The sequence below is a fragment of the Geotrypetes seraphini genome, chromosome 12 (genome assembly GCF_902459505.1).
Source record: "Geotrypetes seraphini chromosome 12, aGeoSer1.1, whole genome shotgun sequence".
In the NCBI taxonomy this organism is placed as follows: Eukaryota; Metazoa; Chordata; class Amphibia; order Gymnophiona; family Dermophiidae; genus Geotrypetes; species Geotrypetes seraphini.
Window position 1 is genome coordinate 119,005,248 of NC_047095.1, and position 27,611 is coordinate 119,032,858.

At 47.0% G+C, this 27,611-nt stretch overlaps 1 protein-coding gene across 1 annotated transcript in view; it reads left to right on the top strand.

The window, feature by feature from the left end:
* PRRC2A (proline rich coiled-coil 2A) overlaps positions 1 to 27,611 on the top strand; it is a 128,399-nt gene that overhangs the window by 43,327 nt on the left and 57,461 nt on the right. Inside the window, 5 exon segments of the mRNA XM_033915978.1 lie at positions 11,706 to 12,072; positions 13,943 to 14,169; positions 24,452 to 24,773; positions 24,896 to 25,100; positions 25,282 to 27,462. Coding sequence (XP_033771869.1) covers positions 11,706 to 12,072; positions 13,943 to 14,169; positions 24,452 to 24,773; positions 24,896 to 25,100; positions 25,282 to 27,462 — 3,302 coding nt within the window.

Here is a 27,611-nt window from a genome sequence, read left to right on the forward strand (position 1 = left end):
TCACCCAAGGGCTCTGCGAGGAGGACAACTTCCCCTTCCCCCTCGAGGGCCCTCGAGAGGGGATCCTGGGATTCGGGATCGGTTAGGGATCCTCATTATTCCCATGAGGCCTCCCCCCTCTCCTCGGTGGGGCGGTCGAGAACCCCCTCTCCCCAGGCTAGGCCGTCCTCATTTTCATCCTTCGTTCAGGACATGGCCCAAGCCCTGGGGATTGACCTGATGGTAGGCTCTCGGTATTCCAAAGAATTTTTGGAGGAACAGGACCTCCCCATTCTTCCTAGGGAGGTGCCTAGACTCCCTCTCAACAGTGTCCTTCTGCAAACCTGGCTGAAGAACTTGTCAAACCCTCTTACAGTCACGTCTGTGCCCTCAAAAATGGAATCGAAGTATAGGACGATTCCCCCTAAAGGGTTCGATAAGGCGCAGCTCTCACACCAGTCTCTTCTGGTGGAGTCTGCTCTTAAAAAATCACAGCCCTCACGGGTTTCCGCGGCGGTTCCACCAGGCAGGGAGGGACGGACCCTGGACAAGTTTGGCCGCCGCCTCTATTCAAATTCCCTGATGGCCACCAGGGTTCTAAACTACGCCTTCACCTTTTCCTCCTTTTTGCGTGGTATGGTGAAGGACCTTCCTCAATATCGAAACTCGTTACCGGACTCCCAAAGAGCAGGATTCGACAAGTTTATGTCCAACCTGTCTCAATTGCGGTTGTACCTATTCCATGCAGTGTACGACGCCTTTGAGCTGGTTTCGAGGGTGTCGGCCCTCGCGGTGGCCATGCGCCGCTTGGCCTGGCTTCGCACCCTCGACATGGACCCAAACCTGCAGGAACGCCTGGCAGACTTGCCTTGTGTGGGGTCCGAGTTATTCGACGAGTCATTGGATGCGGCGACCAAGCGCTTGTCGGAACAGGAGCGCTCTCTAGCATCCCTGGTCCGCCCCAAACCTAGGCCCCCGCCGCAGAAACCCTTTCGGCCTCCGCCGCGCCGATACCCTCAGAAGTCGACCCCGGCTTTCTCGAGACCGCCTCCGAGACGTCCGTCTCAGCGAGGCAGAGGGGGACAACCCCAAGCCCCGGCGCAGGGCCCTTCTAAGCCAGCGCCTTCTTTTTGACGGGCTGAGCGGACGGGGCGGGTTCCCCTCCGCACTTTCACAGGAACCCCTTCCTATCGGGGGCCGTCTTCGGTCCTTCCGGGAGGCATGGACCGGGATTACCTCAGACGCTTGGGTGCTCCGGATCGTCTCAGAGGGCTACTCGCTCAACTTTGTGTCCTCGCCGCCGGACAGTCCCCCAAGTTTAGTCCCCTGCAACCGTTCGCAGCTACCGACCCTTATAACCGAAGCCAAAGCCCTCTTGAAGCTTCGGGCGGTCGAGCCGGTCCCCAAGGACCAGTGGGGTACGGGGTTTTACTCCCGCTACTTCTTGGTCCCAAAAAAGACCGGGGACCTGCGCCCCATACTGGACCTCAGGAAGCTCAACAAATTCCTGGCCCGGGAGAAGTTTCGAATGCTATCTCTCCCGGTTCTGTATCCCCTCTTGGAGGAAGGGGACTGGATGTGCTCCCTCGACCTGAAGGAAGCATACACCCATGTTCCGGTGCACCCCGCCTGTCGAAGATTCTTACGATTCCAGGTGGGGGACCTCCACCTCCAGTACAGGGTACTGCCCTTCGGCCTAGCCGCGTCCCCACGAGTATTCACGAAGTGCATGGTGGTGGTTGCAGCAGCCCTCAGGTCGCGTGGACTTCACGTGTTCCCTTACCTGGACGATTGGCTCATCAAAGCCCCGACCAGGGAGGGGGTTATCTCAGCGACCCGACAGTCTATTGCCTTCCTGCAAACCCTCGGGTTCGAGATAAACTTTCCAAAGTCTCAGTTGAGGCCGTCGCAGTCTCTTCAATTCATAGGTGCGGTGCTGGACACGGTGTGCCTACGCTCCTACCTGCCGACCCAGCGGTTGGAAGCCCTGGTACGGATGAGCCACCAGGTCTCTCAACTGTCGAAGGTGTCGGCCAAGCGCATGATGATGCTGCTGGGCCATATGGCCTCGACGGTACATGTCACGCCGTTTGCGAGACTACATCTGAGGATCCCTCAGTGGACCCTCGCGTCCCAGTGGCGTCAGGAGTGCGACCCGGTGTCTCGCCTCATTTCGGTGACTCCGCCCTTGCGGAAATCGCTGCGTTGGTGGACAGACTCTTCAAATCTGTCCATGGGGCTATTGTTTCGCACTCCGCATTTTCGCAAGGTCCTGACCACGGACTCCTCGGAGTACGCGTGGGGAGCCCATCTCGACGGTCTTCGCACGCAGGGCCTGTGGTCGACAGAAGACCGTCAGTGTCACATCAACGTGCTAGAGCTGCGAGCCATCTTCCTAGCACTTCGAGCCTTCGTTCACATATTGCAGGACCAAGTGGTCCTCGTCCGCACGGACAATCAGGTGGCAATGTATTATGTGAACAAGCAGGGAGGAACGGGGTCATGGCCCCTCTGCGCCGAAGCTCTTCGCCTCTGGGAGTGGGCGGCCTCCCGGAACATCTTCCTCCGGGCGGTCTACATCCAAGGAGAACGGAATTGCCTGGCGGACAAACTCAGTCGACTTCTGCAACCGCACGAGTGGACTCTACACTCAGCAGTTCTACGCGAGGTCTTCGCTCGCTGGGGAACGCCACAGGTGGATCTGTTTGCCTCTCTGGAGACACACAAACTACCACTATATTGTTCTCGGATGTACTCGCAGGACCGTCTGGAAGCGGATGCCTTCCTACTCGACTGGGAAGGGAGGTTCCTGTATGCATTCCCTCCGTTCCCTCTGATCATGCGAACGTTGGTACACCTAAAATCGTCCACGGCCACGATGATTCTCATAGCACCTCGGTGGCCGCGTCAGCACTGGTTCTCCCTGCTGCTCCAGCTCAGTGCCAGAGAGCCTCTTCCCCTGCCTGTCTCTCCTTCTCTGCTGTCTCAGAGTCAAGGATCCATGTTACATCCCAATCTGCAGTCATTGCACCTGACAGCCTGGTTTCTTGTTCCCTGACTCCTCCGGACCTGTCTCAATCGGTGAAGGAGGTGTTGGAAGCCTCCCGCAAGATCTCGACGAGGCTTTGCTATGCGCAGAAATGGACCAGGTTTTCCACCTGGTGCTCGTCTTTTCACCTGGATCCGGTATCAGTTCCGGTATCCTCGGTTTTAGAATATTTGTTTCATTTGTCGCGCTCCGGCCTGAAAACCACTTCGGTGCGGGTTCATCTCAGTGCGATTTCTGCTTTCCACCAACCTCTGGAGGGACGCCCTCTGTCAGTCCATCCCTTGGTGACACGCTTCATGAAAGGGTTACTCAGGGTTTGTCCCCCTCTTAAGCCTCCGTCTGTCGTGTGGAATTTGAATGTGGTTCTGGCTCAACTGATGAAACCCCCGTTTGAGCCACTCAACAAGTCCCTCTTGAAATTTCGGACTTGGAAGGCGGTGTTTCTAATTGCCCTCACCTCCGCCAGGCGGATCGGGGAGTTGCAAGCCTTGGTTGCGGACCCCCCTTTCACTGTCTTCCATCACGACAAGGTGGTTCTCCGCACCCATCCTAAGTTTTTACCTAAAGTTGTTTCTGACTTCCACCTCAATCAGTCCATTGTCCTTCCTGTGTTCTTCCCGAAGCCCCACTCCCATCCTGGCGAGACGGCGCTTCACACGCTTGACTGTAAGAGGGCGTTGGCATTCTATCTTCAACGCACCAGGCCTCATCGGAAGGTTCCTCAATTGTTTTTGTCCTTCGATCCCAATCGATTAGGGCACCCAGTTTCCAAGCGCACTCTGTCTAACTGGTTGGCCGCTTGCATTTCCTTTTGCTACGCTCAGGCTGGCCTTCCTCCCCCGGGTCGAGTCACGGGGCACAAGGTCCGAGCGATGGCAGCTTCGATAGCTTTCCTCCGATCCACTCCGATGGAGGACATATGTAAGGCTGCCACTTGGTCTTCGGTTCATACATTCACCTCTCATTACTGTCTGGACACTTTATCCAGAAGTGACGGCCGGTTTGGCCAGTCAGTATTGCAAAATCTGTTTTCCTAAATTGCCATCCTCCCACCTGCCCTTTTTTGGTTAGCTTGGAGGTCACCCACATGTGAGAATATCATGCCTGCTTGTCCTGGGATAAAGCACAGTTACTTACCGTAACAGGTGTTATCCAGGGACAGCAGGCATATATTCTCACAACCCGCCCGCCTCCCCGGGGATGGCTTCCTTGCTAGTTATGGAACTGAGGACCACGAGGTGGGATGCGCCCTCTAGTGGGCGAGAAGGCACGCACATGCGTGGTGCAGTGTGCAAACTTGAAACTTTAATCAAGTTTGCTTGAAAAGCTGTCCGCGCCGGGGCTCCGTAGATGACGTCACCCACATGTGAGAATATATGCCTGCTGTCCCTGGATAACACCTGTTACGGTAAGTAACTGTGCTGTTTAGAAGATCCTATATCTTTAAAAGAAATAGAATCAGCATTGAAGTCTCTTAGAGTTGGATCCGCTCCGGGTGGTGATGGTTATACTGTTGAATTCTATAAAACATTTCAAAATATCATCTTACCATATTTATTAAATTTGTATCAATGTATAATAATATTGTTTAAGAATGCCAAGTGTGTTATGTAAATTAATTGTAATAATACTGTACACTTGTTGAAAGAAATAAAAAGGAATAAAGATTAAAAAAAAAAAAAATTTGTATCAATACCAAATAAATAATGGGAATATATCAGGTACTATGGCTGATTCGGTAATTATTGTCTTACCAAAACCAAACGGATCCTACCTTGGTTTCAAATTACAGGCCTATATCTTTATTAAATGTAGATGGTAAGTTGCTTGCTAAAGTATTAGCAATAAGATTGGCAAAAGCTCTTCCTTTTATTATTGATGTACACCAAACAGGATTTATTGCTAAAAGACACTCATCAAACAATACTAGATTAGCATTTCACTCTTTAAATTTAGTGAAAAATTTGAATGATCCAGCTTTTATGCTATCTTTAGATGCAGAAAAAGCATTTGATAGAGTGGAATGGAGTTATATGTATCAAGCTCTGGAATGGTTTGGAATAGGCCCCGGTTTTATTAAAATGGTTCAGACTTTGTATAGCTCTCCTGGTGCAAGATTATATATTAATAACAATTTATCAGATAGATTTAACTTGCGTAGGGGAGTTAGACAAGGATGTCCTTTGTCCCCCTTACTTTTTGATATTGTTTTAGAACCCTTATTAATTGCAATTAATCAAACTAAGGAGATAAAGGGAATCCCATTTTCTTACTGGGAATTTAAACTTTCTGCATATGCAGATGATATATTATTATATTTAAGAGAACCGGGGAATACTGTTCCAAGTTTACTTAATCTTCTAGAGAAATTTGGGAAATTTTCTGGATATAAAATTAATTGGAGTAAATCGGAAATTCTTCCAATTAATGTTCACTGTACCAAAGGCTTATTTGATTCATATTCATTTATTTGGAAAGAAGGATTAAAATATTTAGGAATTATTATCAAAAATACAATTGAAGATACAGTCAAAGAAAATGAAAAACTTTTATTAAAAAAATAACAGAAATGTGTGAGCAATGGAATCCTTTACATCTTTCTTGGTGGGGAAGAGTCCAAACAATTAAAATGATGATGTTGCCTGTGGTTTGTTATCAAATGAGTATGATACCAATATTTTTTCAGGGGTCATTCTATAAAAAGTTAAAAAATATTCTTACAAGGTTTGTTTGGTTTGGGAAAAGACCCAGAATTGCTTTAGTATCTTTACAAAGACCAATTGTGGAGGGAGGGGTAAATTTTCCAAATTTTTATAGGTACCATCAAGCCTATATTCTAAGACAGGGTATGTATTGGATCCTCCCAGATCTCATGGAGAATGTACCAGATTGGCTATATCTAGAATGGCGGCTCCTGTTCCCACTACATTTAGAACATCTAATTAGTATAAACATGCCTAGACGATATAAGGATAACAGAATTCTATTGGATACTTGGAAGACATTAAGATATATTAGTAATCTATCACCAGAACCAATTGCTAAATCATTAAATCAATCAATTTGGGTAAACTCCAGGATCAAGATTGGCGGATACAAAATCGTCTGGAAACAATGGATAATTGCAGGTATACGAACATTGAATGATGTTATTTCAGAAGGAACAATGCTTAGTTTTTCACAATTGCAACATAAATTTGGATTAAATAAAACACAATATTTTAAATGGTTGCAATTGAAGCAAGCTATTCAGGCAGGGTTCCCTGAATGGAAAGTGCTTAATACTCAATATAGTATGCAGGTTCTATGTTTCCAGGCGGATTTCTTGGGTCACCAAGCCGCAAAATGGTACAAATTGTGAAATGGATTTTTAAATAAAAAAATGAAAACTGGACTTAAGGATATTTGGAGTATTGAGATTGGTCAGACAATATCTGAGTCTCAATGGCCACGATTTTGGTCCTGGAGATTAAGATCTACAAAGTCAGCATCTATGAGTCAAACTTGGATGTTTTTGTTACATAGAGTTTTATGGACCCCTACGCACTTACAAAAGATAGATAGTACTAGATCTAATAGATGCTGGCATTGCAGAATAGAAGTTGGTACATTAGACCACTTAATTTTTTTTTGTCCTTGTGTAAATGCATTTTGGAAACTAATTTGGCCCCAAATTAATGAATTACTAGAAAATCATGTAGGACTCTCATATGATACTATACTATTTGGTACAGCAATGAGAACTCAGAGTCCGATTACAGCAAACAATAACAAACTATTATTAATATTGACAGGGGTCGCCATGCAACAAATAACTCAAAATTGGAAGGATTATACCAAATTAAACTATACATTTTGGTGGAATTCAGTCTGTCATATATACAAAATGGAAAAAACAATAGCATTACAACAGGGAAATATTTATAATTTTAAGAAAATTTGGGAACCATTGACTCATTATTCCAATGATTAGATTTCATAGCACATTAGTAATGATTATATAAGAATGGGGAGGGGAGGGGAATGTATATTATATGGATTTAAGAAATGAAAAAAAGGGGGAGGGTTATATTTTATGTGATAAGATGAATTATTTGTAATCACAATTTTTCATGTGTTAATTGAAGTTTTATGTACAATTAAATTATTGTAAGAATGAAAAATTTATAAATAAAATATTTTTTTTTTTAAAAAAAAAAGGAATATGGAAACTCCTTATTCCATTACAGCCATTCCATCCAAGCTGGAATCCAGGTATCGCACAGTATCTTGCAAAGGCTTCGAGAAATCTCAATTGTCCCACCAGTCTTTGGTTGTGGAATCTTCTTTAAAGAAAGCTCATCCATCTAAGCTTTCCACTGCTGTCCCTCCAGGTAGGGAGGGCTATACCATGAACAAGTTTGGCCGTAGATTATACCAGAATTCCATGATGGCTAACAGAATTCTCAATTATAACTACATTTTCACGGCTTATTTTAATCATTTCCTCAAATTGATGCCTAAATTCTACCCGGCTCTTGAGAAACAAAGTCTTCCTGAATTTAAACAGATCATCAGAACGCTGTCTCAACTTCAACTCTTCATGCTGCAAGCCGCATACGATGCTTTTGAGCTCTCTTCTAGAGTTTCTGCCTTTGCAGTAGCCATGCGCCGTCTCGCCTGGCTTTGCATTGTTGATATGGATCCCAATCTGCATGACCGTCTAGCCAACTTGCCTTGCCAGGGGAATGAACTCTTTGATGATTCTGTTGAAGCTGCTACAAAGCGCCTCTCTGAACATGAGCGCCCTTTTGCTTCCATGATTCAGCCGAAGCCTAAGACTCCTGCTGCTCACCGATACAAGCAACCACGACATCGTTATCCTCAAAAAATGACACCAGCTTTCTCCAGGCCTCTGCCTAGAAGGCCTCTCCAGCAAAAACAACAGCAGAAGGCTCAAACTCCTGCTGCAACTAAACCTACTCAGTCTTTTTGACATTCCCAGTCTGAGCATGCCAACCTCCCTGCATCAAAATTCTCTTCTGCCCATAGGAGGTCTGTCTTCACCAATTTTATCACCAGTGGGAGATGATCACCTCAGATCTTTGGGTTCTCACCATCCTTTGGGAGGGATACTCACTTCACTTTCTTCAGGTGCCTCCAGATCGCCATCCAAGAGAGTGTCCTTCCAATTCGTTGCAACTTCTCCTTCTTCTTTAGGAAGCTCAGGCTCTTCTTCACCTTCAAGCTTTCGAGGAGGTTCCTCTGAACAAACGGGACATGTGATTTTATTCCTGTTATTTTCTAGTCCCAAAGAAGATGGGGGATTTGCGACCCATTCTGGACCTCAGAGCCTTCAACAAATTTCTAGTCAAAGAGAAGTTTTGGATGCTTTATTTACCAACCTTATATTCCCTGAAGGATCAGGGAGATTGGCTATGCTCTCATATCTCGATTCATCCAGCCTCTCACAAATATCTTCGATTCCGGGTGGGGAATCTTCATCTACAATACAGAATTCTTCCTTTCGGACTCACTTTATCCCCCAGAGTCTTCACGAAGTGTCTGGTGGTGGTGGCTGCAGCCCTCCGTGCCCAGGGTCTTCAGGTTTTTCCATACCTGGACAATTGGCTCATCAAGGCCCCCTCTCAACAAGGGGTTATTGCAGCTACCCAACAGACTATTATGTTCCTCCAATGTCTGGGGTTCGAAGTCAACTTTCCAAAATCCCAGTTGACCCCATCTCAATCTCTTCAGTTCATTGGGGCCACTCTGGACACTGTCCAACTCAGAGCGTTTCTACCTCCACCACGTTGGGATACCCTCATTTGCCTTTGTCATCAAGTGTCTCATCTCACATCAATTTCAGCAAGACAAATGATGGTTCTGCTCGGTCACATGGCTTCTACAGTTCACGTGACACTTTTTGCCAGACTTCACCTTCGCATACCTTAGTGGACCCTGGCATCTCAGTGGCAACAAGCTACTGATCCACTTTCTCAACAAATTACAGTAACTCCTTTGTTGAAGCAGTCTCTCCACTGGTGGATGCTCTCTTCCAATCTTTCCAGAGGTTTGCTGTTCCACACTCTCCCTCATCAGAAGGTTCTCACAACAGACTCGTCAATCTACGCCATTTAGACGGTCTCCGTACCCAAGGTCATTGGTCTCCTGCGGATCGTCTTTGTCACAGCAATCTTTTGGAACTCAGAGCGATTTTCAATGCTCTCAAAGCTTTTCAACACCTTCTTCACGACCAGGTAGTCCTTGTCCGGATGGACAACCAAGTCACCATGTACTATGTCAACAAACAGGGAGGTACGGGATCTCACTCCCTTTGTCAAGAAGCTCTGAAGCTGTGGGATTGGGCAATCCATCACAACATCTTTCTCAGAGCTGTCTACATTCAAGGTCAGAACAACAGTCTGGTGGACAAATTGAGTCATCTTCTGCAACCACACGAATGGACACTCAATTCCTCGCCTCTACGTCAGGTGTTTGCTCGCTGGGGGACTCCTCAAATAGACCTCTTTGCCTCCCCCCTCAACAACAAACTGCCTCAGTTCTGCTCTAGAATATACTCTCCCCAGCATCTCGAGGCAGATGCTTTCCTCCTGGATTGGACGGGTCAGTTTCTCTATACCTTCCCTCCATTCCCTCTGATTCTCAAGACTGTCAAACTCAAGACAGAACATGCTACCATGATTCTGATAGCTCCTCGATGGCCCAGACAACCATAGTACTCCCTTCTACTTCAACTCAGCTCCAGGGAGCCTCTGCTTCTACCAGTTTTTCCCTTTCAGCTTACTCTGAGTCAAGGGTCATTGCTACATCCCAACCTGCAGTCTCTACACTTAACAGCTTGGTACCTTTCAACCTAACAGACTTTCTACAGTTCTCTCAGTCTGTACAGGATATTTTGGTAGCTTCCAGAAAGACGTCCACTAGGCAGTGTTATGGCCAGAAATGGACTAGATTTTCTGCTTGGTGTTCCACTCGCCATATGGAGCCAATGTCTACCTCCTTGGCTTCTGTTTTGGATTATTTACTTCACTTATCACAATCTGGACTCCAGTCTACGTCTATCCGAGTCCATCTCAGTGCGATTGCTGCTTTTCATCAGCCTCTTAATGGGAAACCTCTGTCTGCACACCCTCTGGTTTCCTGCTTTATGAAAGGACTTTTTAATATTCATCCACCACTCAAACCACCTCCAGTGGTCTGGGATCTCAATGTTGTCTTGGCTCAGTTGATGAAGCCTCCATTTGAACCAGTTGATAAGGCTCATCTCAAGTACCTTACTTGGAAAGTAGTTTTCCTGGTTGCCCTCACATCTGCTCGAAGAGTCAGTGAATTACAAGCTTTGGTTGCGGATCCACCTTTCACAGTTTTTCACCATGACAAAGTGGTCCTCTGTACTCATCCCAAATTCTTGCCAAAGCTGTGTCAGAATTTCACATCAGTCTTGTTCTTCCAGTATTTTTTCCAAAGCCCCATTCTCATCCTGGAGAAGTGGCACTCCATACTTTAGACTGTAAACGTGCCTTGGCTTTCTACTTGCAACGCACTCAGCCTCACAGAACAGCCCCACAACTTTTCATCTCCTTCGATCCAAATAAGTTGGGCCATCCTGTCTCGAAGTGAACCATATCCAACTGGATGGCTGCTTGCATCTCTTTCTGCTATGCTCAGGCTGGTCTCCCTCTGCAGGGTTGAGTCACGGGCCACAGAGTTCGAGCAATGGCAGCGTCTGTAGCTTTCCTCAGATCAACTCCTATTGAGGAAATCTGCAAGGTTGCCACTTGGTCCTTGGTTCATACATTCACCTCTCATTACTGTCTGGATACTTTCTCCAGAAGGGATGGCCATTTTGACCAATCTGTTTTGCAAAATCTTTTTTCTTAACTTGCCAACTTTCCCTCCATCCCATTATACTTAGCATGGAGGTCACCCACTGTTGAGAATATGCTGCCTGCTTGTCCTGGGATAAAGCATAGTTACTTACCGTAACAGTTGTTATCCAGGGACAGCAGGCAGATATTCTCACAATCCACCCTCCTCCCCTGGTTGGCTTCTTAGCTAGGTATCTGAACTGAGTTACCTCACAGGAGACGCGCACCCTAACTTGGGCGGGAAGGCACTCGCGCATGCGCTGTGCAGCACTTGGAAGCTCTTACAAAGATCTTCAAGCAAGTCTGCTTTTGAGGCTGTCCGCTGAGGGGCTCCATCGGTGACGTCACCCACTGTTGAGAATATCTGCCTGCTGTCCCTGAATAACAACTGTTACGATAAGTAACTGTGCTTTTTGTTTTGACTAGATGGCCCCTTTTGTCCTTTATCTGCTATCATGTTTCTATTCTTAGAGAGAGGAGGAGATAGTGGATGGTCAGACTGGAGGGGCCATTTCTTGTACAATAAACTGTGGAAGCTTCACCATAAGGTTTTGTAACATTTCCAGCCTTGGCTGCAGGGCTCATTAATTTTTGTCTCCTTCCTCTAAGGGCACCTTCCCTGGACAGTTCCCATGATGCTTATTTGCCATTATGTTTCTATGTTAAATACTGCCTGGCAGAGAGCTGCTCCCAGATACTTCATAGGGTGATTTTACAAGCCAGTAGTTCAGACTCCACCTGCTAACTGGAAAGCATATACTGGTCTGAGGGACTCATTTAATTTCATCTTTTCTTGCTATCTGCAGGAGAAAGTGCCCCCTGCAAAACCACCTCCAGTTGAGGATGAGGATGAGGCCTGGCGCCAGCGACGTAAGCAATCCTCTTCTGAGATCTCCGCAGCTGTGGAGCGGGCACGCCGCCGCCGTGAGGAGGAGGAGCGGCGCATGCAGGAAGAACGTCGAGCTGCCTGCGCCGAGAAGCTGAAGCGCCTGGACGAGAAGTTCCGAGCTTCTGACAAACGGCCGAAGGAGGGTCCTGCTGCACCCCCAACCACACCACCTGCCTGTGTTGTAGAGGAGAAAGAGAACCTTGAACCATCAGTCTGTGCTAAGCAGCAGCAGCCAATCAGCAACGGAAATAGCAGCAGCAGCAGCAGCCATGACTCTAGTCCAGGTACTGTGTAAAGATATAGGATGGACCACAGAGCGACATTGGAATGTGATTAGGTGTTAACGTGTATTCCATGATGTTTCTGGACACTGGCAGCTTAACATAAACATAACATAAAAACTCATATATACCGTATACTGCAAATACCATTAAGTTCTATGCGGGTCACAGAGATTAGCAATACAAATGAATAGACAACCAGTATCTAACTTCCAAAAGATTCTGTAAAAAGATGCGTCTTTAAAGCATGTCGAAATTGTTGATACAAATTTGAAAGTGTGAATATGTGAGTTAGATCCCTAATCCATGAGGCTGCCTGGAAGGACAACAGTCGTTCCTGGAATTTCTTATATTTTCATCCCTTTGCAGAAGGAAACGAGAATAGTGAATGAGATTTTTTTAGAATGTTTAGAATCTGTAATGATGAAAGATTCCATAAGATACTCTGGTATTAGACCTAGTAATGCCTTAAAGCAAATACAGCCAAATTTAAATTTAATCCGTGCTTCAACCGGAAGCCAATGCAGTTGATCATAGAAATCGGTGACATAATCATACTTCTTTAGATCAAAAATCAATCTTAACTGCTGCATTCTGTATTATGCACCGTCTTTTAAGATTTTTTTGAGCTCCAGCAAGATGGGCGATGTTACAATAATCAAGCTGACTAAGGACCAGTGATTGGACTAACAAGTCGAAAGGAATTAATATCAAAATATGCTCTAATAGTTGTTAGGCCTAGATTCACTAAGGGCATGGATTGGATCCGATCCGTGTCTGGGGGGGGGGGGGGGGGGCTGATTCACGAATCGCCTTCATGCAAACCGCCTGCCCGGATTGCTCTATTGGGATCTCAATACATGCGCAGACCATCTGTAGATGGTCAGCGCATATGCTGGCCCTCTGTGCCGGCAGAGCTAAAATTTACTTTTTTAAACTTTTTCTTAACTTTTTCGCCAGCCCGTGGTTTTAACCCGCTTTATACCCGCAGGTTAAAACCATGGGCTTGCACAGCGGGGAAGGGCAGGAGAGTTGGGGAGAATCGGGCAGGAGAATCGCAGCTTCAGGGCAGAGAGCAGAATATGCAGTCGAAAACCACTGAACGACTGGTCCCCAGTAGTTTCTTGTTTGTGATCGGCCAGCCCAGTCGGTGTTGCAGAGTTTTTGTTAGTGAATTCCTGCCTGCCTACATTTGAATGCCGTTTCCCCTCATTTGCATGTGCGGATCGGAGGATGATCGGGACAGAGGTTAGTGAATTGGGTCGGAGGGAAATTGGGTTGCAAAGGGGTTGTAAACGGATCGGTACACGATCAGTTTGCGTAGTGAATCTAGCTCTTAGTTTCCATAGAGTATAGAAACCCTTTCGAACCAACGAATCAATCTGATTTCTCATGGTAAGGGTTTGATCTAGAATTACACCAAGTATCTTTATGGTTGGCTGGATGCTGTAGACTTTATCATTTAAAGCAATAGATGTAATATCTTCATTTAAGTTTGGAGATGCAAAAAAAAAAAAAAAAAAATTGTTTTTTTTTTTCTGTATTCATTTTCAATTTAAATTCTACCATCCAAGATTCAATTGTCTGAAGAAGCTCCACAACAGTTTGATTTATTTTTGAGAGAGAAGTATGTATAGGGATTAAAACTGCTATACACCTAGCAAGACACTTTTGGTAGAGAGGCAGAGTCTGGGTTCCATGCCCAGCTTTGGCATCATTCTAGCATTTCCAGAGTCTGCAGAGGGAAGGACAAGCCATAGGCTCTCTTTATGATCTTAAAGGTAACAAACAGCTACAGCTGTGCGCAGTTGCCAAGTTTGCATGCACCAAAGTTGAAGGTTCGCTACGATAGTTCTCTTTATCTTTTTCATAGCAGAACCAGTGCTGCTACTGCCGCCGCCACAACCACCACCACCACCTCCTCCCCCTCCTCCTCCTCCCCCCTCAACAAAAGATGTGCCGGAAGTGAAGGAAGAGGTTCCAGCCCCCAAGGCAGAAGTGAAGGGTGAGGTGGTGCTGCAGTGCCGTCAGTCATCGCAAGCTCAGGCCTACTCCAAATACCAGAAGTCACTTCCTCCCCGTTTCCAGCGACAGCATCAGGTAGGGATATGGTGTCCTGTTTGGGGGAGGGGGGGTGTCTCCACAGATATTTCCAAGGAGAGCAGAGTTATAAGGGTGAAACAGCCTTGTAATCACAAGACCACTCTGTTAACCAGGCTAGGATCCAGGGTTACAATTACCTCTTTCATAATGGTAATGTGACAACAGAGACTGCTCACCCCGTACAATATTTTCCAGAAACTACTTGTCATTCCCCCCACCGCCACCCGCCATACAGGTGAACTGTCATTATCCCAGGACAAGCAGGCAGGTATTCTCACTAGTAGGGGTGATGTCATCAGACAGAGCCCCGGTACGGACGTCTCACAAGCACGTGTTGCTTGTAGAAACTTAAAGTTTCTAGATGCCCGCACCGCGCATGCGCCGGTGCCTTCCTACCCGGAGATCCGGGCGTGTCTCCTCAGTTCTTTCTTTTCCGCGGAGCTGAGAAGTTCAACTTCTTCATGCGCTAGCTGAATTCAGTTAAATTTGCCTTCCTTGTCCGCGTTTTCGTTTCTTTTAATTACAGTTAACAGTTCTTTTCTTTTTCAAAAAAAAAAAAAAAGAGAGAAGATTATTTCCTCCGGCGGGTCGAACGGGCCGGCCACGTGGCTCAGGCCCACGGGCTTCGACCTCGCGGCGGAGATTTTCCGGCCTATGTCCCGGCCAATCACCGGTTTTAAAAAGTGCAGCAAGTGCCAACGCGCGATTTCACTCACGGACCCTCACTGGCGCTGTTTGCAGTGTTTGGGCCCTGACCACATCCCGAAATCGTGCGGGCCTTGCTCTACCCTTACGGCACGCTCATTCAAGCGGCGTTGCCTATTGTGGGAATCGATGTTCAAGATGGACGCAGCTAAGGATCCCTCAGCCTCCACTTCATCTGATACCTCCCCGGTTCGGGCGAAGCCGGCATCGACTCCTCCTACATCGAGTGCGGTGAAACCAGCATCGCTCGCCCCGACACCATCCACGAGCTCGACGTCGGTGCCTGCCCCAGTCTCCTCGGTTCAGGTACCTCTTCCTTCCACAGTGCCACCAATGGTCATTAAAGTGCCGAAAGCTACTAAGCAGAAGCACTCGACCTCGAAGGAGCGCAATGCCCGTGCAGGAGGACCCCCTTTCGGTGCGGATCCCTCCCTATCGGCTTCGCTACGGTCCGTGCTGGAAGCTCAATTCGTTGAGCTCATGCAGACCATCGGACCCGGGCTCATCGCTGCCATACAGGGTGACCTCCCGGTACCGGTCCAAAGGGGCGGTCCGCCCCCTCCCCCTCCCCCACACCGTTCGACCTCGACAACCGACGAGGACGAACGGGGGAGGGCGGCGATACCCACGCGTCAAGCCTCGCTTACCGACATGCCGCCATTAGAACCCATTACGCCTCCGCACCAACATGGGACCAGACCTCCGATCGATACTCGAAGCCCTGGGCATAGTCAGGAAGAGTTCCTCCGTACTCCTTACCAGACTTGGGTAGCATCGCAGGAACCCGCATCGCAGACTCAGTGGCGATCCACTGCTTCCAGCCCTATCCACTTGGGGGCCTCGGGAGACCATGCGATGCACAGACGATCCCGATCCCCGTCCCGCCACCGAGACGGGCACCGATCGAGACACTCATCCTGGCACTCCTCACGCCATTCGGAGGTGTCACCGCAGAAAAAACTGCAACGTAGGGGATACTCCTCATCAGAGGCGTCCCCTCCGAGGGGCCCGGAGTACGAGGAGACACCGGTGCCCGATTCTCCTTGCCACTCCCCGATGTCCACGGACCTGGAGGCCTCCTCCTCCGCCAGCCCGTCCCACAGACCGACGCTGGCGGAACAATTGTCCTTCTCATCATTCCTCCGACAAATGGCGGATGATCTGGATGTGACCCTTGACACGGGCTCCCGATACTCCAAAGAGTATCTGGACACCATGCACTTACCTAACCCTCCAACGGAGTCGCTTCGGCTCCCCCTGCATAAATTACTGGACCAGACCTTCATGCAGTGCTTCGAAACGCCGTATTCCATACCGGCGATCCCCAGCAAACTCGATGCTCGATACCGCATCGTGCACCATAAAGGGTTCGAGGGTCCTCAACTCTCCCACCAATCCCTGCTGGTCGAGTCCTCCCTAAAACGCTCTCATCCCTCCCAGGTCTACGCCTCTGTACCGCCGGGCCGAGAGGGGAGAACGATGGACAAATTTGGTAGAAAATTCTACCAAAACTCCATGATGGCGTCACGGGTGCTAAACTACAACTTCTTTTTCTCTTCCTATCTGGAGTTCTTCTTGCCGGTGCTCCGCAAGTTCACTCCGTTCATAGACAACCAAGCTCGATTCGAGTTCGAGGAAGTGGTAGCCTCCCTCTCCCAATTACGCCTCCAGCTGATGCAATCCTCCTTCGATGCATTCGAACTCTCGGCACGCGCCGCCGCCAGCGCGGTAGCTATGCGCCGCCTGGCATGGCTCCGTACCATCGATATGGATCCCAACCTACAGGACAGACTCGCCAACGTACCATGTGCTGGAGCTGACCTGTTCGATGAGTCTATCGAGACTGTTACCAAGAAGCTGTCGGATCATGAAAAATCCTTTCAATCCATCCTGCGGCCCAAACCCAAACCTCAACAGTCTCGACCTTCCAGGCCACCCCTGATTTACCAGCGGCGTTACATGCCCAGACAAACGCCTGCTGCGAGACAGCCTGCGAAGAGACAACCTCCCCAGAAGTCTCAGCAAAAACCTCAGCCACCGGCCGTACCTAAGGCCCCCCAGCCCTTTTGACGCCCCCCCCGGGAGCATACCCTCGGCCTCTCCCATAGGGGGCCGCCTCCATCTTTTTTACCATCGATGGGAGGCCATAACTACGGACCTATGGGTCCTCACCATCATAAGAGACGGATACTCTCTCCAATTCCACCGGGTCCCCCCGGACCATCCTCCAAGAGAGTATCCTTCAAGCTCGACGCAGACCGCCCTTCTTCTTCAGGAAGTCCAAACCTTACTCCAGCTTCGGGCTGTCGAGCCGGTCCCTTCAGACCAATTGAACCGAGGGTTTTACTCCCGGTACTTCCTCGTCCCGAAGAAAACGGGCGACCTGCGACCCATTTTAGACCTTCAGGCCCTCAACAAGTTCCTGGTCAAAGAGAAGTTTCGCATGTTGACTTTGGCTTCTCTATACCCCCTCCTCGAGCAGAACGACTGGTTATGCTCCCTGGATCTCAAGGAGGCCTACACTCACATCCCCATTCACCCGGCCTCCCGAAAGTTCCTCAGATTTCGGGTGGGAAATCTGCACCTACAGTATCGAGTGCTACCATTCGGCCTATCTTCATCCCCCAGAGTCTTCACAAAGTGCCTGGTGGTAGTGGCCGCAGCACTCCGGGACAGGGGTCTACAGGTATTCCCATACCTCGACGACTGGCTCATCAAGGCCCCGTCAGCCCCAGAGGTCATTTCGGCGGCCTTGGCTACAACCTACTTCCTCCAGAATTTGGGCTTCGAGATCAACTTCTCCAAGTCTCATCTACAACCCACCCAGTCCCTCCCCTTCATCGGAGCGGTCCTGGACACCACCCGACTCCGAGCATTCCTACCTCGGCAACGCATGGAATCTCTTCTTCATCTCTGCCAGTCGGTGTCTACTCGCCAAACCCTACCGGCGAGACAACTGATGGTGCTCCTGGGCCATATGGCCTCCACAGTACATGTGACACCCTTTGCCAGACTCCACCTCAGGATCCCCCAGTGGACCCTGGCATCACAGTGGAATCAGACTTCCGATCCACTATCCAAACGCATCGTAGTCACACCTGCTCTTCGGCAGTCTCTACTTTGGTGGATGACCTCTTCGAATCTATCCAGAGGTTTGCTGATGCACTCTCCCCCCCATCAGAAAGTTCTCACGACCGATTCGTCGAATTACGCATGGGGGGCCCACCTGGAGGGCCTCCGCACCCAAGGATTCTGGACCAATGCGGAGAGACTACACCAAATCAATCTACTGGAACTCAGAGCCATCTTCAATGCGCTCCAAGCTTTCCAACACCTACTCCACGACATGGTAATCCTCATTCGCACAGACAATCAGGCCGCCATGTATTATATCAACAAGCAAGGAGGCACGGGCTCGGCCCTCCTTTGCCAGGAAGCTCTACGAGTCTGGGACTGGGCGGTGCGCCACAACACCCTACTCAGAGCAGTATACATCCAGGGGGAGAACAACGTCTTAGCAGACAAACTAAGCCGTCTGCTACAACCGCACGAATGGACTCTCCATTCCAGCCCCCTTCACCAAATCTTCACGCAATGGGGGACGCCTCAGATAGACCTCTTTGCGGCTCCCCACAACGCCAAACTGCCTCAGTTTTGCTCCAGGATCTACACTCCTCATCGCCTCGAGGCAGATGCTTTTCTACTGAACTGGGGGAAACGATTTCTATATGCGTTCCCACCATTCCCACTGATCCAGAAGACTCTGGTCAAGCTGAAACTCGAACGGGCCACCATGATTCTAATAGCTCCTCGGTGGCCCAGACAACCTTGGTTCTCCCTCCTACTTCAACTCAGCAGCAGGGAACCAGTACCACTTCCAGTGTTTCCTTCACTACTTACTCAACATCAAGGATCACTACTTCATCCCAACCTGCAGTCTCTCCACCTGACAGCTTGGTTCCTCTCAACGTAACCCCTCACCAATTCTCACAAGAAGTGAGGGAGGTCTTGGAAGCTTCCAGGAAGCCCGCCACTCGGCAATGCTACTCCCAGAAATGGACCAGATTCTCCTCATGGTGTGTTTCCAAGTCAAAGGAACCCCAGCGAGCTTCCTTAGCCTCCGTGCTGGACTATCTCCTACACCTATCTCAATCTGGGCTCAAGTCCACATCCATACGAGTACACCTGAGCGCTATCGCGGCGTTCCACCAGCCCCTACAAGGGAAACCCCTCTCGGCCCATCCGGTGGTCGCCAGATTTATGAAAGGACTCTTCCATGTTAACCCGCCTCTCAAACCACCTCCAGTAGTTTGGGACCTCAATGTAGTCCTTTCCCATCTCATGAAGCCCCCGTTCGAACCACTCAACAGGGCCCCTCTGAAGTATCTCACCTGGAAAGTGCTTTTCCTTGTAGCCCTTACGTCCGCTCGCAGAGTCAGCGAACTACAGGCATTGATGGCGGACCCACCATTCACAGTATTCCACCATGACAAGGTGGTCCTCCGCACTCACCCGAAATTCCTGCCTAAGGTGGTCTCCGAATTTCATCTCAACCAATCCATTGTACTTCCAGTATTCTTCCCTAAGCCTCATTCTCACCACGGAGAATCGGCCCTTCACACTCTAGACTGTAAACGTGCCTTGGCTTTCTACCTGGATCGCACCAAGCCGCATAGAACCACTCCTCAACTTTTTGTCTCCTTCGATCCTAACAAGTTGGGAAGACCCGTATCGAAGCGCACCATCTCCAATTGGATGGCGGCTTGTATCTCTTTCTGCTATGCCCAGGCTGGATTATCACTCCCGTGTAAGGTCACAGCCCATAAGGTCAGAGCAATGGCAGCCTCAGTAGCATTCCTCAGATCAACACCAATCGAGGAAATTTGCAAGGCTGCCACCTGGTCCTCGGTTCACACATTCACCTCACATTATTGTCTGGATACCCTCTCCAGACGGGATGGACAGTTTGGCCAAACAGTATTGAAAAATTTATTCTCTTAAGTCGCCAACTCCCCCTCCATCCCACTGAGGTTAGCTTGGAGGTCACCCACTAGTGAGAATACCTGCCTGCTTGTCCTGGGATAAAGCAATGTTACTTACCGTAACAGTTGTTATCCAGGGACAGCAGGCAGCTATTCTCACGTCCCACCCACCTCCCCTGGGTTGGCTTCTCAGGCTAGCTACCTGAACTGAGGAGACACGCCCGGATCTCCGGGTAGGAAGGCACCGGCGCATGCGCGGTGCGGGCATCTAGAAACTTTAAGTTTCTACAAGCAACACGTGCTTGTGAGACGTCCGTACCGGGGCTCTGTCTGATGACATCACCCCTACTAGTGAGAATAGCTGCCTGCTGTCCCTGGATAACAACTGTTACGGTAAGTAACATTGCTTTTTGGTGTATTCCACTGTATGGTGAGATTATTCCTTGCATATGTGTGTGTGCAGTACTGCTGAGAGTGTGTGCTGACCTCTCTATGCCTTTAAATTCATGCGAAGCGTGGCTTTCCTATTTTAGCGCAGTCATGCGTGGAGTGGGAGGTAGTAGTAGTTTGTCCCTTTGCAGTCCCTTGTGTATGTTTCAGTTTGGGAATGCCACAGTTTTTTCAATGTCCCAGATATTCTTTATACTTATTTTAGAAATCCATTTAGGGCCTCAGATTTGCCATTAGGTACCACACATTTCTGGGGTCACCAATCAACTTTTTTTTTTTTTTTTTTTTTTTTTTTTTTTTTTCCATTATTTTTTATTTTCTTATTTTTCATAAAGTGTACATAATAATAAATTACAATTGATAAATGCATATTATCACTTTTATATCTAATACATTATATATCTGAATTTGATTTTCCCCCTCACCCTCCCCCCTCCCTTTCATTACTTTAATATAATATTTTAATTTTCAAATTTTTATAAAAAGTATACAACATATTAGAATACAATTGATACATATTCAATAACTTTTTTATATCTAATATAATATAATCAAAACAATTTTTGTCCCATTTCCCTCCCCTCACCCTTTTATTACCTTTTATTCATACGTTACATTTTGTATAATATATTATAACATACTTTGTATAAATTGATTTTTCTTATCCCCCCTTTATGTGTGTCACAAAAAAAAAAAATCTTTAAAAGAAGAAAAGAAGAAGAAAATATCATATTATTTATTCATTACAGTATTTTGTCAATGGCCCCCATATTTTTATAAATTTATTATATGTCCCCTTTTGTACTGCTATTGTTCTTTCCATTTTAAAAATATGACATATTGTATTCCACCAAAATGTGTAATTTAGGTTGTTGTAATTTTTCCAATTATTAGTTATATGTTGAATGGCAACCCCTGTCATAATTAATAAAAGCTTATTATTTTCTGGTGAAATTTGACTTTTTTTTCTCATCATTGTTCCAAATAAAATTGTATCATATGATATTGCAATATGATTTTCCATTAATTTATTAATTTGTGGCCAAATTGAATTCCAAAAAATTTTAATATAAGGACAATGATATAATAAATGATCTAATGTCCCTGGTTCTAGATTACAGTGCCAGCATCTATTAGACTTAGAACTGTCTAATTTTTGCAAACGAGTAGGGGTCCAAAAAGCTCTATGTAATAAAAAGAACCATGTTTGTCTCATAGACGCTGACACTGTACATCCCATTCTCCAAGACCAAATTAGTGGCCATTGAGATGCATTAATTTGATGTCCAATCTCAATGCTCCAAATGTCTCTTAGACCATTTTTTGGTTTTTTATTTAGATATCCAGATATTAATTTATACCACAATGCGGCTTGATGTCCTAGGAAGTCTGCTTTAAAGCATAAGAATTTTAAACTATATTGATTGTTTAATGATTTCCATTCAGGGAACCCAACCTGAATGGCCTGCTTCAATTGCAACCATTTAAAACTTTGTGTTTTATTAAGACCAAATCTATGTTGCAATTGTGAAAAATCCAGCAGTTTACCTTCTGAAATAACATCGTCTATAGATCTAATGCCTGCAATAATCCAGTTCTTCCAAAGGATTTGAGCTCCGCCAATTTTGATCTTGGAGTTTATCCATATGGATTGATTAGTTGATTTGACAATGGCTTCCTCACTAGCCCCATTAAACTTTTTTTATGTTTTTATATATAACATGCTCAGTGCTGTATTAATAACTTAATCCGTTTTTCCTTAGTTTTTCTTTTCTTTATTCATTTATTTTTGCATATCACAACAAGTGTATCAGAAAAAGTCATATCTTATAAATACACACTTGATTTTCTTTCATGTAATACTTTAAGTACAACATATCATTCTTATATTCATATTCTATAATATCTTGAATATTATGTAATGCATCTAATATGTAAAGCAATTATAATTAAAATAGAAAACCCTCCCAATCCCCCTCCCCATTTGAAAGAACTTTATAACTTATCTCAAATCTTTTCTGTTAGTAACATCGGGAGGGGACTTGTCATTCGACATGTCTCGCCCTCAGGCTGTTTCAAGAAAAGTCCCTCCTTTTGAAATTTACTCGTACCTTTTTCTGAATAAAAAACAAAATTATAAGTGGTTGCAATTGAAGCAGGCTATTCAGGTGGGGTTCCCTGAATGGAAATCTTTAAATGATCATTACAGCTTAGAATTCTTATGTTTCCAGGCAGATTTTCTGGGTCACCAGGCCGCAAAGTGGTATAAAATTATATCTTATTATTTGAATAAGAAGCCTAAAAATGGATTAAGAGATATTTGGAGCATTGAGATTAAGCATCAGATTAATGCATCTCAATGGCCACGTATTTGGTCTTGGAGAATTAAAGGTACGATGTCAGCATCTATTAGGCAAACATGGTTCTTCTTGTTGCATAGAGCATTCTGGACCCCTACTAGATTACAAAAATTAGATTGCTCTAAGTCTAATAGATGCTGGCATTGTAAAATTGAAGTTGGAACTCTAGACCATCTTTTATTTTATTGTCCATGTATTCAGGCATTTTGGATATCAATATGGGATCAAGTTGATGGAGAGTCATGGGGCTTTATCCTATGACACAGTGATTTTTGGAATGTGTATGAGGGCCAAATGCCAAATATCTGCAGCAAACAATAAATTATTGTTGATTCTTACGGGAGTGGGAATTCAACAGATAACAACTAATTGTAATTTTTGGTGGAACTCAGTTTGTCATATGTATAAGATGGAAAGATTTTTTGCGATACAGAGGGGGTATTTTAAAAGATTTCAAGAGGTGTGGAGGCCATTAATTGAATATTATAACGAGTAAAGTTTATTCTTTTTCCTTAGGGGATAATATATAGAAATGGGATGGGAGGGATAGGGAGGGAAAAATATTGGAAATATGTTGTTATGAAAAATAAGGAGATATATGTAATAGGATGGGATATTTATTGTTGTGCATTACTGGGTATAATAAAATGTTTAAAGTGTTTGAGGAAGATGGATGGGGGGAGGGACAGATTTCATGTCAGATTAATTGTATTATCAAAAAGGGATGTAAGGAATATTTTATTGATATGGAAAAGGGTGGGAGGTGGGGGGGGGAATAAAAACATGTATAATAATATTGTTTAAGAATGCCAAGTGTGTTATGTAAATTAATTGTAATAATACTGTACACTTGTTGAAAGGAATAAAGATTTAAAAAAAAAAAAGAAAGAAATTTACTCGTACCATCCCGATCTGCATAGCATTTCTGAAGAAAAGATTGGATTAAATTAATATAGCACTGAGCACTTTATATATAAAAACATAAAAAAAAGTATAATGGGGCTAGTGAGGAAGCCATAGCCAAAAGTTGATTGGTGACCCCAGAAATGTGTGGCACCTAATGGCAAATCTGAGGCCCTAAATGGATTTATAAAATAAATAAAGAATATCTGGGACATTGACACAATTTTATTTGGCATTTCTATGAGAACTAAATGTCAAATCTGCTAATAATAACAAGCTTTTGATGATATTGACAGGAGTTGCCATCCAACAAATAACATATAATTGGAAGGATTGTAAAAGACTGAATTATTGTTTCTGGTGGAATTCAGTTTGTCACGTGTATAAAATGGAAAGAGCGTTGGCAGTTCAAAAAGGTTATTATAATAAATTTAAGGATGTGTGGGGACCATTATTAAATTATTATAATGAATAATTTACACTTCCCAATTTTAATACACATGTGGATTTGGGGTGGGGGGGATTCTTGGTTTTCCAATATTAATATATATATGAATGACATTAGATATTATTTTCATGTGGTATATTTTAGTTGTATATGAATTTGGGAGGGGGTTGGGAGTTAAATCTTCTTGTAGGATATTGTAGATTTTCAAGTGATGTTGTACTATAATTGTTTGATATTTACTGTACACTTGATGTAAGTTTTAAAATGAACAAAGAAATAATTAAATGGATTTATAAAATAAGTATAAAGAATATCTGGGACATTGAAAAAACTGTGGCGATTATATTTGTCAATGTCTTACTTGCCTATGACTATAATTGATACTGTTTCAGTTGGGGAATGGGCACTAATCTTCTTGCTTCTGGATGCAGGAGCAATTGCTGAAGCAGCAGCAGTGGCAGCAGCACAACCAGCCCCCTCCAAGCACAGTTCTGCCACCTCCCCAGCAGCAGACGCTGACCCTGGCTCAGTCTGGAGCCCTGCAGCAGCCGCCTCCACCACCGGCTCCCCAGCAGCAGGTCACCCAACAGCAGAAGACCCTGTATCCCAGCTCAATCAGCCGGCCACCGCCACCTCCCATATCGCACATGAACTTTGATCCCCGCTGGATGATGATCTCTCCCTACATGGACCCTAGGATGATGCAGGGACGTCCGCCTATGGATTACTTTCCGCCAGGGGTGCATCCATCTGGTAGGTGACACCTGCAGGTGGATACAAGAGAGGAAAAATTCAGTAGGCAGTTAAACTCTCGGGGAGGGACAGAATAGTGTGCGACTTCTAGCTCTTCACCGTCTCCCCCCCCCCCCCCACAGGTCTGATGGCCCGTGAACGGTCAGATAGTGGTGGTTCTGGCTCCGAGCAATTTGAGCAGCGCCATGCACCCACGCTGAGGGAGCGGGGTACCCCTCCAATGGATCCTAAGATTGCTTGGGGAAATGATGTGTTTGCTACAGTGGAGAGCCGCACTCCAGCATCGCCTATGAGGCAGCAGCAAGATGAGGAGGAAAAGAATGGAAGGTGAGAAGATCAATATGTTCCTTTGTTTCATAATTTCTCTCTTTCGCGTTTCAAAGAGCCACATTGTGAATATTGGCCAGCATGATCTCTTGAGTTGTTTACTTCCCTTCTGTGGAGCATGTGCACAATCAGGTTAATAGTAATTGTATCAGCAGTTAATTTTGTGTGTGTTCATTGGCAGGAGCAACACTCCCCCAGTGCGAACAGTCACCCAACAGTCCTACATGGCCAGCTATCAGAGCTACAGTGAGAATGGTGGCCCCCATCATCCTGGCAACATGCACAGATACTCTATGGAGGAGACCAGGGGGCCAGCCTGGGCTACTCCAGTGGGTGGGAGATCTGAGCAACCCCCAGCCCAACTTCAGATTCAACAGCGGAAGCCAGAAGAGGAGCCAGTGCTGTTGCGTAGAGAGCCTTCACAGCAGCAGGACCCCCAGACTGAAGGCAGACACACTGTCTTCAAGGACCCTCCAGCCCCCAGTGTTTCTAAGAAAGCAGTTCCCAACCACCATGAGGCCAATGCCACTGTCTCCAAGGAAGAATCTCATTCCAAAGAAAATCGCCCAACAGAAGAGGCAAGGAAGGGAGGCGAGAAGCCTTTGCGCCAGGACTTGTACAAGCAGCCACGCCGTGAAATGCGAACAGAAACTCGCTGGGGGCCCCGTCCTGGAAGTAGTCGTCGGGAGGAAATGGGGGAGAAGCCCACACGTCGAGCAGGACCCATCAAGAAACCACCAGCTCCAAAAAGGGACGATGGAGAGCAGGACATTGGGGAGAAGCCCCGGCCAAGTGGAGAAGAGCGGGCTGTGAGCAAGAGCAGCAGGGAAATGGGCTTGGAACCCAAGACTGATGGGGACATTGGAAAGCTGCTCCCTCTTCCTTCCACGGTGTCTACCCCTCTGCTTCCACCTCCAAAACCAGCTCCAGAACCGCAAGCAGGTACCGAGAGAGAGCGGGGAAAGATTGTGAAGGAACTGAAAGCAGCAGAAAGGAATAAGCCTTTTAGTGGAACATTGAAAGATCCCCCAGATTCTGGCTCCCCATCCCAAAGACGCAGAGAATGCCCCTATGAACGGGGTAGCTATGCCAGCCGTGGTGGGCGTGGAAGGGGCCGCGGGGAATACTTTGCCCGTGGCCGTGGCTTTCGTGGTGCTTATAGTGGGCGAGGGCGGGGAGGGCGTGGTCGGAGCAGGGAGTTTCGCAGTTACCGGGAGCCCTTCTATCGAGCTGAGGATGGACCACCCAAGGGGGGGTTTAGAGCAAGGAATCCCAGCGAGACACGAAGTGAAGGCTCAGAATATGAAGAGATCCCCAAGCGACGCCGGCAGCGGGGTTCAGAGACAGGTAGTGAGACTCATGAGAGTGCCAGTGATGTGGCCCACTCGGATAAGGAAGTGGCTGGGGGTCCTAAGGAGACCAAGCATCCAGAACCAAACAAAGCAGAGAGGATGGGACATCCTGAGCCTCCCCGATATCCAGACAGAATGCCACCAAGGTTGGCTGACTCTTCTCGAGGAAGAATCTTCACCCCCCGGGGCATTCCTTCTCGCAGAGGCCGAGGCGGCATTACAAGGGGTGCTAGTGGTCATGCTCCTGTAGCCTGGGTCAGTCCACCTTCCAAGCCACCACCTCATAAGAGGCAGTTGCCCAGAGAGCCAATAAAGATAGAGAGAGCTGCCGAATCTATGCTAGCTAAAGACAAGGAAAAAAGGTCAGAAAAACGGCAGCAACCTTCAATATCCTCTGCAGCAGCTCAAATAGATGGACTGACACCCTCTGCTCTACCACAGCCTGAGAGCCGTGTATCCAAGCCTGAACGGACCTTTGAGCGGCCTCCCAGACGGAGGCGCCATGGCCGTTCCCAGCAGCAAGACAAGCCACCCCGCTTCCGTCGGCTTAAACAGGAACAGGAGAATGCAGCTCGTTTGAATGGAGAGCGTGGCACTTTCCCCCCACAGCCACAAGGGGAGCAGCCTCACCAGGCGCCTGCTTTAGAAGAAAGCAAGGAATCTGTGGCTCGCCGAGTGGCTGGTAGCAAGTCTCCTGACCTGTCTAATCAGAACTCTGACCAAGCTAATGAGGAGTGGGAGACAGCGTCAGAAAGCAGTGACTTCACAGAACGGCGAGACCGGGATGGAGCCCCACCGCCAAAAGGAGGACCACCGAGTGGAGGAGGAAGTGGCCTAAGCCTGGCACAGCGGAAAGAGATGTCAAAACGCAGCTTCTCTAGTCAGAGGCCAGGCATGGAGAGGCAGAACCGGCGCACCAACCCAGGACCTGGAAATAAGGCAGGCCGGGGAGGGCCTGGAGCCAGCAGGAATGAAAAGCGGAACAACTGGCCATCTCCAAAGAATCGTGGGTAAGTGCTGTTGGTTTCAAGAAATACTTAAATATGCATATACTGTGGTCATGAGATTCAAGTTCAAAGGGGTGAAGGAGGGGGAGGGGCCAGAGGGGAAAAAAGCAGAATACAGTAATCTCTTATCTATTTATCTGCACACATCACAG